General features: G+C 61.3%; 2 protein-coding genes across 8 annotated transcripts in view; one reads left to right on the top strand and one right to left on the bottom strand.

Moving 5' to 3' along the window:
• Positions 1–6: 6 nt before the first annotated feature.
• The window catches only part of HCN2 (hyperpolarization activated cyclic nucleotide gated potassium and sodium channel 2), a gene marked incomplete at its 5' end in the record, with an annotated part of 20166 nt that continues 3239 nt past the window's right edge, over positions 7–16933 (top strand). Inside the window, 5 exons of the mRNA XM_027085890.1 lie at positions 7–431; positions 9539–9962; positions 11040–11201; positions 12217–12435; positions 13837–13983. Of these exons, the coding sequence (XP_026941691.1) occupies positions 7–431; positions 9539–9962; positions 11040–11201; positions 12217–12435; positions 13837–13983 (1377 nt within the window). The remainder of the gene's footprint in view (positions 432–9538; positions 9963–11039; positions 11202–12216; positions 12436–13836; positions 13984–16933) is intronic.
• Positions 13953–16933, bottom strand: part of POLRMT (RNA polymerase mitochondrial) — a 20063-nt gene continuing 17082 nt past the window's right edge. For 4 of the 7 annotated variants that reach the window (XM_027085863.1, XM_027085866.1, XM_027085865.1 and 1 more), the window contains one exon: positions 13953–14584. The gene's annotated coding sequence lies outside the window, so the exon portion shown is untranslated. The remainder of the gene's footprint in view (positions 14585–16933) is intronic. The other 3 variants (XR_003428441.1, XR_003428442.1, XR_003428443.1) reach the window with 3 other exon arrangements.

The following is a 16933-nucleotide window of genomic DNA, read 5'->3' as shown; positions in this document are numbered from 1 at the left end:
CGGGCACGACTCCGCAGCCGAGACAGCTCGTGCGGCCGCCCGGGCACCCCGGGCGCGGCGAGCACGGCCAAGGGCAGCCCGAACGGCGAGTGCGGGCGCGGAGAGCCGCAGTGCAGCCCCGCGGGGCCCGAGGGCCCGGCGCGGGGGCCTAAGGTGTCGTTCTCGTGTCGCGGGGCGGCCGCGGGGCCCGCGCCGGAGCCGGGCTCGGGGTCGGGGCCGGCGGACGAGGCGGGCAGCGAGGAGGCGGGCCCGGCGGGGGAGTCGCGCGGCAGCCAGGCCAGCTTCATGCAGCGCCAGTTCGGCGCGCTCCTGCAGCCGGGTGTCAACAAGTTCTCGCTGCGGATGTTCGGCAGCCAGAAGGCCGTGGAGCGGGAGCAGGAGCGCGTCAAGTCGGCGGGGGCCTGGATCATCCACCCGTATAGCGACTTCAGGTACAGCCGCCCAGAGGGCCGGCCGGCCAGCGCGGAGGGGCACGGCGAGCGGACGCGCACAAGGGTCGTCCTGGGAGCGCTGTGGAGAGGGCGGGGCGGTGTGCCCCGCGGGTGACCTCGGGGCCCCTCGGTGACCTCGGGCGCGTCCGGGACCCGCCCCGGAATGACCTGGGCGCTCGAGGCGCCGCCCTTGGAGGGACACTGGGAGGCGCGCGCCCCCTCCCACGCAGCCTGACATTCCCCGCCCTTCGGGTGGGCGCACGTCACGGGCCGCAGGACCAAGGTCTGAGCGCGGAGGGGCGGAGAGGACGAATAGAGGGGAACGTGGGCGCCGGCGAGGCAGCGGAGCGGAAGGAAGGAGGAAGGAAGGGCGCCCGGGAAGGACGCACCCCGTAGAGGCTGGCGGAGAAAGGGTTAAGCGGACACGCCGGGTCCCAGGGTCTCCACCTGCGTCCCACGCCGCAGGGAGGCGCGTTCCGGGTCCCTGGGCCTCGGTATTGCGCAAGGAGGGGACACTGTTCGTGCTGGTGTCCCCCGGCTGTGTCTACTCTGAGCCGCATCAGCTGCAGCGGCTGGGTGGTGTGCCCAGGTGTCAGTGGTGGTGATGTTGATGTGAATTCAGCTGGCTGATCCGTGGAAAGGCTCAGAGCAAGGCCCGGAGCAGGCTCAGCCGCGTGTGTTTGTGGTGTGCCCAGGTGTCAGTAGTTGTGTAGATGCTGATGTGAATTAAGCCAGTTGGTGCGTGGAAAGCCTCGGAGCAAGGCTGGAGCAGTGTCACGCCGCCGCGTATGTTTGCAGTTCCGTTCCCGGGTGAGCGCTGTGTGGCCTGGGAGTGTGAACGATGCACATCATTGCAGGCCGTGTGTGTGATCACGAACATGTGACTGCGGCGGGCAGGGGCCGAGTGCTCTGGGGGGTGTGTCTGCATGGCGGATCACTGGTGTGTGTTGGGGAGAGAGGGAGTGTGTGCGCATCAGCGGGCAGTGGGTGTGAGGTGTGTGCATGGTGTGTGTGTGAGGTGATGTGTCCGTGACTGGGGTGTGTGAGTTGGGGTGCAGAGGGTCTCCCCAGGCCTCCGGGCCACGATCTCAGGGTAGGCACGGTTTCAGCACCACGGACAGCAGTCCAGCGGCCTCCGAATCCTATGACGCCGCGGGTCTCGCCTCCCTCAGGCCTGAGGTCGGATTCCTGGATCCCCAGAGCTGGGAAAGCGGAGCTGTGGGACTCTGCCTTTCCCTGGCCCTCCATATCCCCTGTGCCTGACAACTGGGGAAACGGAGGCCCAGGGGCACACAACTCAGGAACGGAGGGTGGAAGAATGTCCAGGAGTCCAGCTCCTCACCCCCAGACCGTCCTGGGAGGTGAATGCAGCCTTGACCGGCGGCTTTGGGAGAGGCCGGGGGCCCAGATGGGGTGCCTCTGGATGGGCCCGACCGGCATGGGGGCTCAGCACCCCTGCAGATGGTTCCAGTCTGTGAAATGGGGATGAACTTGACTTCCAGGGCTCCCTGGCCCACCTGGCCCCTCTGTGAATGGGGGCTAAAGTCAGCTGGCTGGAAAGGGACGTGGGGGCCATGTGGGCAGGGGGAGGTGGCTGCAGAAAGTAGCCATTCCTCTGTCCCCTCCAGCACATCCGCCTGCAGCATCCCCAGGGCTGTGGGTGGCTCTGGGCTTCCTCTCAGCTACAGAAGGGGTGGGGGCTGCTGGGAGAAGGAGCTGGGCGTCCCCAGCCTTGTGCGCGTCCAGCACAGTTGCCCGTGGGTCCCTGGGCAGATACACTGTAAACTGGGGGTGAGCAACGGGATGGGGGTGAGGGAGGGATGAGTGGGGCCTGTAGCTGGGACTAGGTGAGCCAGTCAAAGTAAAAACCTTAAGACCCTGCCAAGCTGGGGTGCTGCGGGGCCTCTACAACCCCCCATGTTTTGGGAACCCTTCTAGACCCCTCGGATTCAATATGGAGACAGACCCCCAAGCACATGATCGGAGAAGTGCTTCCTGAGCCCCTCTTGGGCACAGCACCTTAAGAATATAGATCCAATCCTCATGTCAGATGTGAGGTGGCTGCCGCAGCTACCCCAAATTTACATGCGAGGAGAGGGGGTCACGGAGAGGTAAAGTCACTCGCCCAAAGCCACACAGCTAGTCCCCGGCAGAGCAGGGATTCATTCCTGGGCAGGCTGGCCCCTGAGTCTCCACTTTGGGACTGTCAGGCAAGCTGGCCCCTGGCCATGTCCTGTCCAGGCCAAGAAGAAGTGGGAGGAGAAAGGCATCCTGGGGATTGTTCAAGATAAGGGGGCTGCCCAGGGGGAGCCGTGGGTCATCTCTGTGTTCGTGTGGGTGTTAGTTTTAAGACCCATTTGTGGAGCAGTAGGGAGAGGCCTTTCTGGGTCTGCTTGTCCACACTTGGCTCCGTTTGTCCTCATGACCTGACGGTGCAGACACCATCCCCGCTGGTGCCCGGGTAAGCCCTGGACATGACTTAAAAGGGAAACTGGGCCGTGAGACCAAGGCTTCTCCCCCAGCCCCAGGTCCTGCCCAGGGCCGTGGCATCTCCACTTTCTTGAGCTGCAGCTTTGCTCGGATTGGCACGGCACCCATCTGGCATGGAGCACAGGACAATTCATGTTTGGTCAACTGGGGCAGCCTTGGTCACGCCTAGCTCCTCGGGCCACATGGGCTTCCAGGGAGGGCAGGCGTCTGCAGAGTCCTCGGGGAGGGGGGCTCTTGAGGAAGGTGACTGGACCGAGGCCGGAGGAGCGCGCTGCAGAGGGGCTGCGGCAGTCTGCGGCGAGGCCTGCGCCCGCTGTGCATGGCCTGAAGTCCTCTCCGGGCTTCCCTGCCTCAGTTTCCCCAAATGCGTGGTGCACCCCATTTCTCTCGTTCCGGTCGATGTCTGCGCCGCCCGTGCGTTCAGAAGCGGCCTTTTTTCCTTGATACGCTTACCTGCCTCTCCCCCCCACCTCCATGGCATCCTGGGGCCTGGCACGTGGGGGGGGGCGGGGCCCAGGATGGTTTTGGGAACCTGCCGAGGGGCACACATGGGTACCAGGCAAGGCCAGTCAGGTCGTGAGCCCCGTTTCCTGGCAGCTTTGGAACAGCCCCAACCCTTTCTGAGGCATGTCTTCACTTCTTCATGGGGCCATGAGTAACACTGCAGCTGGCGCCCGGATACAGATGTTCTAGGAGCTTCCATGGGGGCGGGGGAGGGGAGAAGCGTGTTCGAGGGACAGCAGGAAGGATTCAGGTTCAGGAGGGTTGCTTTTCCTTCTTTGCACCCTGAGGTCCATTTCTGAGTCAGAACAAGCATGAAGACCACCCCAGAGCAAAGCAGGGAGAGCGGCCAAGGGGCCAGCATGGAGGGTCACAGCCTGGGCCACTGCCTCCCGGAGGTCCTGGGGCCCTGGCAGGATCTTCTGCCCCTGCCCCCAAAAATGTATGATGAAGAAATACAGTTAACTCCTTCACCTGGCCACCCCGGGCTCTAGAGGCCAGAGAGAGGGCTTCGCGGGAAGGAGGAGAGCTCAGAGGGGAGGGTGTGGGTGGTGGTGCCCCAGGCAGCTACGGCCCGGCTGCAACTCCCCACCGCCCGTTCTGGACAGTCCGCTTTTTCTGCCACTTCCTCCACCTCCTTAGTTGGTGGTCACTTGGTGGTCAAGGCAGCCGTGGCCGTGTGGGAGCGTGGGCAGGTCGAGGGGGTAGAGGCTTCATCTCCCTAGAGACAGTGTGGGCAAGTGGCTTCCCACGGCCTTTCTTCCCGTTCCCGAGTCTGTAAGTGCTTCTGAGGTCTGATCTGAGTCTCTCCTGCTGCTGCCGCTGAATCTCAGTTCAATGTTCCCGAATTGTGTACCACCGGGAGGCCTGGTTTGTGGGGAAAAGATAAGTGGGTCCTTTTCCTGGCCCTCAGCGGAGGTTAGACAAAGCCAGGACAGGTGGATGCTGACCTGTATCTGTGTGACATCCTGTGGGGTCCCTGAAGGCCTGGGGTGGTGGAGGGGCTGGCCTGAAGATCCAACGGGGCTGGAGGACTTCTCCTGCCCCAGATGGCCCTACAGATTAGCGGGAGATCAGGATGCATCAGCTCATGAGAATAAACCCTGAATGATCCCAAGTTGGGGCGGTGGTGAGGGGCGGGGGCCAGGGTTTCCCCGGTTCTGAATCCAGCATGAAGGCACTCAGAGTGGGGGTTGGTGGACATGCCCATTTCCCAGGTGGGAGGATTGAGGCCCAGGGCCCACCCGGCTGGGAGGAAGGACGCTCCATGGTCCCTGTGAGGGGTCAGGGGCCTGAGGTGGCCGAGGCCCCTCTCCTCTCTCCATTGGTTTCCTGCCAGAATTTGGAGTTTCTGGCCCCTGAATTAACTGCTTTAAAAACGTCACACCCCCCACACCCCCTGTTTCAACATCCATGACCTGGGGTTCAGGGGGACACTGGGGGGCCTTCCTTAGCTACCCACTTGCTCAGGACAGACCCTGCCTCACTTCCCCCATCAGCAAGCCCAACCCACATGCAAAGAGCACAGGCTACCCCACTTCCTCCCTGGACGCCGCCCTCTGCCCCTCCCTTGCCTTCCAGCTGCCGGCAGGGGCATCTCAAGATTCACGTTCGTCCTTCTCACTTAAAACCTTCATGGCCGTGGCCTCCACGGCCCTGCAGAGCCCGGCTCCCACCCCCTCTCACCCCTTCTCACCTCCCTTCACACCCCTGCTCCAGCCCCAGGCCTCCCAGCCGCCCCGAAAGGCAAACTCCATGCAGCCACGGGACCTTTGCACTTGCCGTTTCATCCGCCCAGGGTGCAGTGCCCGCACTCTGCCTAGCGGCCCTTCTCCATTATCCACCCACACGTCACTTCCTCTGAGAAGCCGTCCCAGCCCACCCTGGCTAAAGTGGCCCCTCTGAAGCATCCCACTCATTTATCTGTCTGTGTGGAACGCCTGTCTCCCCCCTGGGCTGGGGGCCCTGAGGGAGGGCCGGGTCTGTCTGGTCGCCACGTGTCCCCCAGGCCTGCACACAGTCAGCCCCACAGCCTGCCCTGTCTTGGGATCGCTCAGGAATCTTCCCCTGCAGAAGTCTCAGTTTCCCAATCCCTGACACCTGCCTGGGATCCGTAACTCACATCCGAGGGCTCAGGTCCTAATAATCCATCCCTAGCTCATCCTTAATCCCTGACCCCCCCTCCCTTCCCGGCCCCTAATCCCCTAGGATTTGCCCGATCCGATAGGTAATTCCTGGACTGCTTCCAGCCTGGTTCTTGGTTCTCTGACCCTGAAGGGAGGGAGCCGCTACCCTTGTTAACAGCGTCCCTGAGCAGCCACTTCAAGCTCCCGGGACGCCCCTGCCCCTCGGCCCTGCCCTGCCTGGTCCTGGAAGCATAGGGCTGCGTGTCAGCTTCTGGAATTGGAGGGGCCCCAAGTGCTGGAGACGGGAGGGTGACAGCATGGTCCTGAGCTGTGGCCTGGAGGTCTGGCCGCCTGGGTTCCGTCATTTCACCACTTCCCACCTGGGTTTCTCCGTCTGCGCAGAGAGAAGGGTCGGGGCAGCTGCTGGAGCGGGAGCTGGGCCCACAGTGGGGGCCCCGCTGACATCAGAGCCATGTGGGTGTGGCGCCTGGGAGAGGGTTCCAGGCTCTCCTGTCTACAGGGCGCTGGGGGTCGTTGCCGCTGAGCCCCCGCACCCCACCAGGAGCCCCGGCCTTGCTGGTCTCTCAGGGCCCAGCTCCTGTCCTGGCACAGGCAGGAAGCGGGATCTGAGTGTTTCCCGACGGGGCCCTGTTGTTTGTTAGGAAGGACTTTTCAATACGAGGTTTAATTACTGTCCCTGAAGGCCCTGGGTGGCTGAGGGCTGACTCAGGCCCCTGCAGGCCCCGACCCCGTCCCAGGGGTCTCTGGGTCCCAGGGGTCTCTGGGGCAGCCTGATGCGGGAGGGGCTGCCAAAGTTGGGCAGAGGAAGCATTGTGGCTCAGAGAAGGACAGTGATTAGCCCTGGGATGCACAGCCCAAGGGGGCGGGCAGGGCGAGGAAAGGGGGTGCTGGGGAGAGGGACCTGGATCCTCTGCCCCAGCCCTCAGTTTCCCCTCCTCCTACCCAATTCCAGGAGGACCAAGGGCCACAGGCCTGGGGGCGGCAGGCTGGCTTTCAGGTCTTTGCACCCCTCCCTGGCTGGGCCACCTCTCTGGTCTGTCAGTGGGGAAGTGTGGTGCCTGCACCCCCACCCCCCGCCCCCAGAACAAAAGGAGGGAACGTCTAGGACTAGTCGCCTGTGGAGGAGGAGGCCGTCTTCATCCTGGCCGTTTATGCTGTGGCTACCCGACCCTGGTAGTTTCTAGGCCCCCCGATTTAGATGGTTTCTAACCGCCCCCCCTTGGTTTCTAGGCTCGTGCCCCTGGCCTTCCTGCTTGCTTTGTCCCTGGGCGTGATCGTCCACTGCCGTGGAAGCTCTGGTGGTGGAAATGGGGACTAGGCGGGTGCGGCCCCTCAGTCAGGTTGGGGCTGGGCCCCTGGGGGTCTTGAGGATGAGTAGATGCCCCACCTTGTCTGGATTCAGGCAAAGGAAGGTCTGAGCCCAACACCTTGTCTGGATTCAGGCAAAGGAAGGTCTTGAATTTGGAGCAGTCATTTGGGTTTTGCCCTTAACACTCACCCCAGATCATGTCAACCCTTTCAGCTCTCAAGGTCTCCATCCCCACACCGAGATGGGTTTCCCGGGCTCTCCCCATTATGGTTGGAGTCCCCATGGCCACTGGGAGAAGGCTCCAGTACATGTGGGCGGACAGAGCCGGGGGTGGGGGAGAACCTCAAAGCCTGCCACTCCCTGGGCTCCTCCCGGACAGACAGGAGACTGAGGTTCCCAGGGGCTGCAGGGACTTGCCCAAGGTCACACCTGCCAGTGGGCGGGAGCCCAGGTCTGGCTGCTGTCACCACGGTCTTAGACGTTGGGTCCCTTCCAACCTTGGCTCTGGAAAACCAAGCTGCTGTGAACATCTTGTTACAAATCACTTTTTAATTGTTTTCTCTTCCTCTTGGATGATTTCCTTGGGATCAATTCCCCGAAGTGGAAGGCCTGGGTCACCCGGCAGGCGCGGTGCTGTAGCTCTTCCCTCGGGGGGCTGCTCAGAACAGAGCCAATTCGCAGTGAGTCCCAAAACAGGGAGCCCAGTGCGGCCAGGCCAGCCCTGGGGTTTACGGCTTTCTGCTAATTTGGGAGAGTCCCTCCAGCCCTTGGGAACCTCAGTCTCTTCTTCTATCCATCCGGGAGGAGCCCAGAGAGTGGAAGGCTTTGAGGCTCCCCCAGGCCTGTCCTGCCTACACATGCTAGAGCCTTCTCCAAGAGGACATGGGGACTCCGGCCATGATGGGGAGGGCGCCGGGCCTACGGGAGAGCCCTGGAAACCCACCGCGGGGTGGGCGTTTCTCCCTGCACCGTGATGGGCAAAATCAGACGCATGACTCTGTTCAGAATTTGAGACCCTCCTTCGTCCGAATCTAGACAGGGGCTGTGGGCTTAGACCCCCATCTGGGGCATCTACTCATCACTGAGACCCCGGGCCTCGGAGGTTTTCTCTTTATGTATACGTGTTAACAGAAATATAACATAACAGTTAGCCTTTAACCATTTAAAAGTGTACCGCCAAGTGACATTAAGTACATTCACAGCCATCCCCCTTATCACTCGCCAGAGCTGCTTCATCTTCCCAAACAGAAACTCCCCGGCCCCTACAGCCACAAACCCACTCTGTGTCTGTGGATCGGCCTGTCCTGGACGTTTCCCATCCGTGGAGTCACACACCGTGGGTCCTTCTGTGTGCGGCTTCTCTCACTGAGCATCGTGGTCTCAGGGTCCACCAACGTGGTAGCGGGTGTCGGGGCTTCTCTCCTTTCCATGGCTGCGTGACGCCCTGTGTGTGGAGGGACACATGTGTTTGTGTGTCCATCCGCTGGTGGACACTCGGGTTGCTCCCACACTCTGGCCATTGTGAATCGTGCTGCCGTGGACACTGGTGCACAAGTGTCTCTTTGAGTCCCTGCTTTTGAGTCCTTGAGTGAAGGCCCAGGAGTGGAATTGTGGGGCCACATGGTGACTGTAACTTTCTCAGGAACCAACAGGTTTCTCTTGGAGTGGTTTTCTTTCCTATTTTGTCGATTGCCGCAGGGCTGGGCATCTCTCCATGTGGCCTTTGCTGCATCTGTCTGTCCTCGTGGGTAAATGCTGGACTCAGGACACTGTGCCTGGCCGTTAATATTCCTCAGATGGACGGGCCTTTTTCTGGGAGCACAGAATTCCCGGGTGGAGTTTTGGAATGGACCTCCAGGACTTGTATCGGTCCTGGGCATGTTTGGCCAGTCATCCCTTTTTCAGGTGTACTTATCACATGAAACATCCGAGCCGTGGCCAAGTCCCGTCCCTCAGGCTCTTCTGCCACCTGGCCCTGCGCTCTGCCGGGCAGGCCTTGGCTTCTCCCTTTTTCCCAGACGGCCTGGCACCCTGGCCTCTGTCCGGTCCCCAGCCCCCCCGGCTGCTACCTGAAATGGATGGACAGCCAGTGCCCCCTGTTCAGCCTTCCGGTGCCCCACTGGGAAGTCTGGCCAGGGTGGGGGTCCTGCACCTGGATGTCAAACTGTGGGTGTCCGGTGCCCACCCGGCACCTGCAGCCCCCGGCCGCCCAGCCACTCAACCCTCCTGGCTGCAGTTCCCACCCCCCGCCCCTCCAGCTCCTCCGCTTGTCTGTCTTCCCCTCCTGGCTCGGCCCTAGTGCTTTTTGGACGGCAGCCTTGTGCCAGGCACGTTGGGCCTTCTTGGTCCTGGGAAACATTTAGTCAATTTTTGAGCGGCCTCTTCCAGGTCTCCGGCTTCTTCAAGGAGAGAAGGTCAGGCTGGGCCAGAGAGAGGGACCTGGGCTGGGGGAGCCCAGCAGTGCTGTCTGGGGCTTGGGAGGGCTTCCTGGAGGCGGGGTCCACAGTAGCCGGGGCCAAAGTCTCCGCTTTGCCGGAGGAGGCGAGCGCTGGGCTGGTCTTCAAAGGCGCATGCGCGTGTGGTGGGGCAGGCAGGCTCCGCGGAGGGCCCCGCGCAAAGGTGGAGGTGTGACCACGTGACCGGCTGCACCTCGCCCCCAGGTTCTACTGGGACTTCACCATGCTGCTCTTCATGGTGGGAAACCTCATCATCATCCCCGTGGGCATCACCTTCTTCAAGGACGAGACCACGGCCCCGTGGATTGTGTTCAACGTGGTCTCGGACACATTCTTCCTCATGGACCTGGTGCTGAACTTCCGCACGGGCATCGTGATCGAGGACAACACGGAGATCATCCTGGACCCCGAGAAGATCAAGAAGAAGTACTTGCGCACGTGGTTCGTGGTAGACTTCGTGTCCTCCATCCCTGTGGACTACATCTTCCTCATCGTAGAGAAGGGCATCGACTCCGAGGTCTACAAGACGGCGCGCGCCCTGCGCATCGTGCGCTTCACCAAGATCCTCAGCCTGCTGCGCCTGCTCCGCCTGTCGCGCCTCATCCGCTACATCCACCAATGGGAGGAGGTGAGCACGGCTGCACGTTGGCGCAGGGGCGGGGTCATGGGCGTGGGCAGGGTCGTGATGAGCGAGGAGGAGTGGTGACGCGGATGCAGGCGTGGGGTCTGTGGGGTCGTGATGGGCTGGAGCGGGGCTAGGATGTAGGGGCGCGGGGTTGTGATGAGCCCTGAGGGGGTGGTGATGGGTGAGGATGCCGTGATGGGACCCGGCCATTGGCTGCAGGAGGGGGGCAAGGAGGCACCAGGAACAAAAAGGCGGGGCCATGATGGGAGACTCTGGGCGGGGCTACCGGGGTCCAGGGACAAGGTCACAGTGAGAGGACAGGTGGGGATACAGGCAAACGAGCGGGGTCATTGGGTGGGGCACTGGGCGGAGTTACAGGGACTGCAGTGAGGGGCCTAGGAACCTTAGGGGTGGAACCTGGGCCTCGGAGCGGGGGCGGGGGGCACGGGGCGCGGTCACAGGAGCTTGTACCCGGTGGAGGGTCGGGGGGTCACAGGGAGCGCAGCATGGACGCTTAACGCATCCGCACCGCTCTCCTTCCTTCTACCCTGTAAGAGGCATACTCCACAGCCCCGGTGGCAACGGGGAAGCTGAGGCTCCGAGAAGCGAAATCACGCCCCTCTCCCCCAAGTTCAGACCCGCCTCTGGACTGTGACCTGATTCCTGAAGCCCGCGGCCACCACGCGGGCTCAGAGTCGCCGCCACTGTCCAGGACAGCAACTAGGCTCCGAGGCGGGGAGTGGGTGGGGACAAGGCTGCGGAAAGAGGCCGTGGTCCTGGGAGAGGGCAGTGGGCAGACGGCCAGGCAGAGAGATTTGGGCGCCCGGGGCGGCAGGCCGAGCAGGGGGCCATGTGCTCTAGTCTAGGGTGCTGCATTACCTTGAAAGGCAACGGGTCTCACAGGAGCGGGGGCCCCACCGGCCGCGTGGGGGGCGTGGTGAGGTGGGGCGGCTCCCAAGGGGAGTGGGCCCTGCGGAGGGCTTCGTCCTCCCACTGCCCGGGTCGCAAGAGGCCGTGGGCGGAGGCCTCTCCCTCGCACACCGTCTGCGGGACTCTCACGGACGCCGCCCCACCCCCCAGATCTTCCACATGACCTATGACCTGGCCAGCGCGGTCATGCGCATCTGCAACCTCATCAGCATGATGCTGCTCCTGTGCCACTGGGACGGCTGCCTGCAGTTCCTAGTGCCGATGCTGCAGGACTTCCCGCGCAACTGCTGGGTCTCCATCAACGGCATGGTGGTGAGCCCCGAGCCCCCCGCCCCACATCCGCTCCCGGAGCGCACGGCGCCTGAAACACTCCTCTGGGGGTGAGCGCCCCTCTGGGCTGCTGTCCGACTTCGAGCCTTGCCTTGCAGACCCCGGGACCATGGAGATCTTTGACCGTTTGAGGGCTATAGGACAGTTTCTGCCCCCCAGGGATCGCATCATCTGCTTACTGTGCTTTGCGATGCATTCCACTTTTTAATTTGCATACATGTATTTAAAAGACAGTTTTATATCATAGCCCTCAAATGGAAAAGTGGTATCATGGGCCGTGAGAGATAAAAATTGGAGACTCACAAGCACCTATTACTTCCTGGCTGAGACGCTGAGTGTTAAAAGCTTTCCTCCTGCACGTGGGGCACAGGGCAGGTGGGCATTGACGGGCGGGAGCAGCGGAGGGAAAACCCGTGGGTGCCCAGCCGGCGCCTGGCACAGCTGCCTGGCTGAGGCAGCTCACTGTCTGGCCGGACACCCAGGCATGTGGTCCTGTTTCCTGAACGGGGCCCGCTGCCCCCTCCCCTAGCCGGGTCAGCTGAGGACTGGGAAGGGCTCCTGGTCCTGCCTGATGCCTCCCCCCTCTCCGCCCCTCTGATCAGATGCCAGTGTCCCCAACTCACTGTCTCCGGGGTCCCCGGAACTTTCCCATTCTCTTGGCCTCACAGACACTCTCATCAGAGGCTGAAAAGTGGTGGGGGCTCCTGAGCCCCCAAGGCTAGACTCTGGCCCCTCCGAGCCTCAGTTTCCCAGGACTGAAGTGGGGAGGCGGCTTCAGACCCGCACCTGCTGCTGAGTGGCTGTGATGTGTGCGCACAGCCACGTCAGCTGCCTGAGTCTCAGTTTCCCTTGGTTACCTCTGGAAGACACGGAGCTCACCACCTGGATGCCTGGGGGAGGACGGGCAGGCGGGGCCCTGGGGGGGTGGTGTGTGTCAAGGGGCTCCCTGGGGGCCGCGAGCGCCCACCCACCCGCCCACCCGCCCGTGGCCTTGCAGAACCACTCGTGGAGTGAGCTCTACTCCTTCGCGCTCTTCAAGGCCATGAGCCACATGCTGTGCATCGGGTACGGGCGGCAGGCACCCGAGAGCATGACGGACATCTGGCTGACGATGCTGAGCATGATCGTGGGCGCCACCTGTTACGCCATGTTCATTGGCCACGCCACTGCCCTCATCCAATCGCTGGACTCCTCGCGGCGCCAGTACCAGGAGAAGGTGAGAGGGGGCGGCACCCCACATCCCCCCAGCTCTGTGGAGGAAGGAAGTCTGGAGCCTGGAGGGGGACAGGGCAGGAGGGGTTGAGGGAGACACAGGCCAAGGGAGGGGACGGGAGCCAGAGGGGTCCGAACAGGACAGGGCCAGTCCAAGGGGCATCAGGGGGCTCCAGGCGGGGGGGAAGGTCTCTGGGCCGTCTCGGGAGGGGCTGGGGTCCTAGGGTCGCTCAAGGACACGGGGGAAGCCTCTGGGGGAGCAAGGATGTCCTGGCACTTGGCCTTGGTGGGGGAACCTCCGTGGAGCCAATCCAAGGGCTGTGGGCCGGGAAGGGCCGAGAGAGGGCGGGTGCGACCCCACAGGCCAGCCCTTTCTGGAGGTCAGCCTCAGTCTCCCCTCCCTAAGGCCAAGGGGGGCCTGGTCCCTGGGACATCGCCCCATTGGCCCTGCACTGCTATCCGGTGGCTGGCCTTGGCCAGGCAGCTGCAAGCCCCCAAGCAGTGCCCAGCAGTCGGGTCGGCTGGGTCAGCTGGGCCTGGTGCCAGGCACCCCGGCTGTCCGGAAGCCACCAGCCTCCTACCCAAACATGAACTGGTGCCGCCACCCGCCTGCCGTCACGGGTTCCGCTGAGCTCAGGGCAGCTGTGGCCAGGCGGGGCTGGGCTGATTTCTAGAAAGATCATTGGGGAGGGGAGCCAGGGCCACCAAAGGGTCTGGGACCTCTGGGGCGGGGGCCAGTACAGCCCCCTCTAAGGGCTGGGGGTGGGGTGCTGGTGGCGGGAAAGGGTTGCCAGATGAAATTCAGGACGGGACTTCCCAGTGGTCCAGGGGTTAAGACTCCACACTGCCACTGTAGGGGACACGGGTTCCACCCCTGGTAGGGGAAGTTCTGCATGCCGTGTGGTATGGCCAAAAAAAAGGAAATTCAGGACATAGCAATAACTTTTTTTTTTTAATTCATTCATTCATTTCTGGCTGTGTTGGGTCTTCGCTGCTACGCGTGGGCTTTCTCTAGTTGCGGTGCGTGGGCTTCTCATTGCAGTGGCTTCTCTTGCTGTGCAGCGCGGGCTCAGTAGTTGTGGCGCACGGGCTCTAGAGCGCAGGCTCAGTAGTTGTGGCGCACAGGCTTAGCTGCCCCAGGCTTAGCTGCTCCACGGCACGTGGGATCTTCCAGGATCAGGGCTCGAACCCGTGTCCCCTGCACTGGCAGGCGGATTCTTGACCACTGCACCACCAGGGAAGTCCCCTGCCCAGGATATCCTTATCTGGGGCATTTTGGTCGTTTATCTGAAGTTCAGCTCGCCCTGGGCATCTCGTATTGTGTTACTGTTAAGTCGAGGCCCACTCGGGGCGGGGGCTCGGGAGCGGCAGCCGCTGACCCGGGCCCCCCCCCGCCCTGTTACAGTACAAGCAGGTGGAGCAGTACATGTCCTTCCACAAGCTGCCTGCTGACTTCCGCCAGAAGATCCATGACTACTACGAGCACCGCTACCAGGGCAAGATGTTCGACGAGGACAGCATCCTGGGCGAGCTCAATGGGCCCCTGCGGGAGGTGAGGTGGGGGTCCGCGTGCGGAGGAGGGTCCTGGGGGAGCCCCACGGGCCCCTGCAGGAGGTGAGGGGCGGGGTGCTCACTCCAGAGGCTCCAGGGAGGGTCCTTCCTGCCCCTCCCAGCTCCTGTTGTGGCCCATGGTTCTCGGTGTCCTTGGCTTGTGGACACGTCACCCTGGCCTCTTCCTTCATCTTCACGTGGCCTGTTCCTGTGTCTCTGTGTCCCCTCCTCTGTAAGGACACCAGCCACTGGGTTCAGCACGACCTCATCTTAACCAATCACACCTGCAAAGACCCTGTTTCCACATCTGGCCCCGTTCACACGTACCAGGGCTCAGGACTTCAGCGTATGACGGTGGTGGGCGGACAGTTCAACCCGTGACCCTCAGCAAGCAGTTACTGGGCGCCAGCCGTGTGCCCTGCCCTGTTTCCAGGGAGGTGGTGCCAGAGGGGAAGCTCTGGGAGGGATGGAGTGGGGAGGGGCTTGGGGCGACTCACAGAGGGCAAGTGTGAGCCTGCGTGGCCCTGAGGAGGGACAGGAACGGGCGCTAGGATTTCTCCCGAGGGTGGAGGTGCCTCCCAGCAGGCAAGCACTGTGGCTACCTGCAATGAAAATATTCGCTGGGTAATTATTTTCATTCATTCGCTCATTTACAGACAAACACGTCACAGACCACAAAATGCATGAAATGCCGTGTCGAGTGTATTCAGAGTGGTGCCACCACTGCCGCCTAATCCCGCGGCCTGGCCTCCCCGGCTGCTCAGGACACCCGGCCCTCACTCCCCATTCCCCTCCCGCCAGCCCCTGGCGACCTGTGTTTGATCATTACTTAGGTGTTTACATAAAGTCAAATTTACAAAACCAGATATATTCAGAAAATGCCCGTCTTCTGTCCTGTCCCTCTGCCCGGTTTCCTCCTGCTCTCTCCATCCATTTTCTGCCTTTTTAACAAAACAAAGGCGGGCAGGCCTCCGGGGTGTCCGTGCCTGGCGCTCCCTCTCTGGGTCCTGTTATGCTTTGTGGGAGGAGCTCGCGGCACAGGGCAGAGGCGAGGGTGGGATCGGGGCCCGGCCGGTCTGTCCAGATTCCCCTCCGAGGGCGCCACGAGGGAGACGGTCCCAAAACGCCCAGGTGAGAGGTGCACCCCTCAGGTGCGATTCTCTTATTTTCCTGCCATCAGGGGCTTATTTGCATTTCTTTCTGTAAACTGTTTATAACTTTTGCTTGTTTTCCTACAGAACTTTTGGTCTTTTTGTTGTTTTTATTATTTTTTGAAAATTGGGAGCGATTTATTTATTTATTTATTCATTTATTTATTTATGGCTGCGTTGGGTCTTCGACGCTGCATGCGGACTTTCTCTAGTTGCGGCGAGCGGGGGCTACGCTTCGTTGCTGTGCGCGGGCTTCTCCTTGCAGTGGCTTCTCTTGTTGCAGAGCATGGGCTCTAGGCACGCGGGCTTCAGTAGTTGTGGCTCTCGGGTTTAGCTGCTCCGTGGCCTGTGGGATCTTGCCGGACCAGGGCTCGAACCCGTGTCCCCTGCATTGGCAGGCGGATTCTTAACGACTGCACCACCAGGGAGGTCCCTGGCCATTTTATCTTTAAAACTTGCTTACTGTGGTTTTATTCCCCCACGTGTGGAATTTTTGTGCCCTGTACGTCAGGTGCTGCATGTATGCTTGCTGTACACAGTAAGTGTTCAATGTGTGCTTGTGTAACAGAGCGAGTGTTACAGTGTTCAGTGTTTGCCTTCTGTACGCAGCAGGTGCTCAACACCTGACTGCTGTACACAGTAGGTCAATATCTACTCTCTGCAGACATCAGGCACACAGTACATGCTCGCTGTATACAGCAGGTGCCCAATACCTGCTTGCTGTACACACCCAGGCTTTAGAGGAATTTGCCCATGTTTTCTTCTAATACTTGTAGGGTTTCATTATTGGCATGTAGACCCCCTATGCCTTTGGAATTTATCGTGGAATCTGGCGTGAGGAAGGGATCCAGTCTTATCTGCTGTGTGGGGCTGAACCATCTGGCTCTGCCCCGAGACTTGGTGGGGGAGGGGCACCTTAGGCTGAAGTTCCCTCCTGCTTGGGTCTATTTCTGGACTTTTCATCTGTCCCATCGGCCTGTCTGCTCTGTGTGCGCCAAACCCACTCTGCATCGCAGAGGTTTGCGATGTGCTTCGGTGTCTTAGAGGGTGAGTTCCCCCTCCCTGCTTGTCTTTGTCACGGGCTTCCTGCTACTTCTGCTCATTTGTTCTAAATGCACTTGACTAGCCCCGGTTATCGAGAAGCGAGCTGGGCGGCATTTCCACAGGGCTCTGTGTCCTGTACCCCTGCCCGGGGAGAACGGGTGTCTTCCGTCTCGAAGATGGTGAGCAGCACTCTCTAAGGACACAATGTGTTCAAGGCTCTTCTGTGCCTCTGGGAGGGTTTTCAACGTTTCCTCATATAGATTTGGCCATGTCTTGGTAAACTCGTGCCATGGCATCTCACTTAGCTCTTTATGTGGGTGGAAATGGGGTCTTCTCATCCATTACGTCTTCTTCGAAGTGCCTTTCGTTTGCCTGTACAAAAGCTGTGGATTTTTTTTTTAATTAATTATTTTTGGCTGTGTTGGGTCTTTGTTGCTGCATGCGGACTTTCTCTAGTTGAGGCAAGCGGGGTCTACTCTGTGCAGTGCGCAGGCTTCTCATTGCAGTGGCTTCTCGTTGCGGAGCATGGGCTCTAGGGCGCGCAGGCTTCAGTAGTTGTGGCGTGCGGGCTCAGTAGTTGTGGCTCGCGGGCTCTAGCGCACAGGCTCAGTAGTTGTGGCGCACGGGCTTAGCTGCTCCGCGGCATGTGGGATCCTCCCGGACCGGGGCACGAACCCGTGTCCCCTGCATTAGCAAGCGGACTCTTAACCACTGCGCCATCAGGGAAGCCCGATTTTCTTTGTAAGGTAAGCAAAG

The sequence above is a fragment of the Aethalodelphis obliquidens genome, unplaced genomic scaffold (assembly GCF_003676395.1).
Source record: "Aethalodelphis obliquidens isolate GAN/ISIS:26980383/991018 unplaced genomic scaffold, ASM367639v1 scaffold53, whole genome shotgun sequence".
NCBI lineage: Eukaryota > Metazoa > Chordata > Mammalia > Artiodactyla > Delphinidae > Aethalodelphis > Aethalodelphis obliquidens.
Note: the sequence above shows the minus strand (reverse complement) of the source record. Positions and strands in the feature narration are given on the sequence as shown.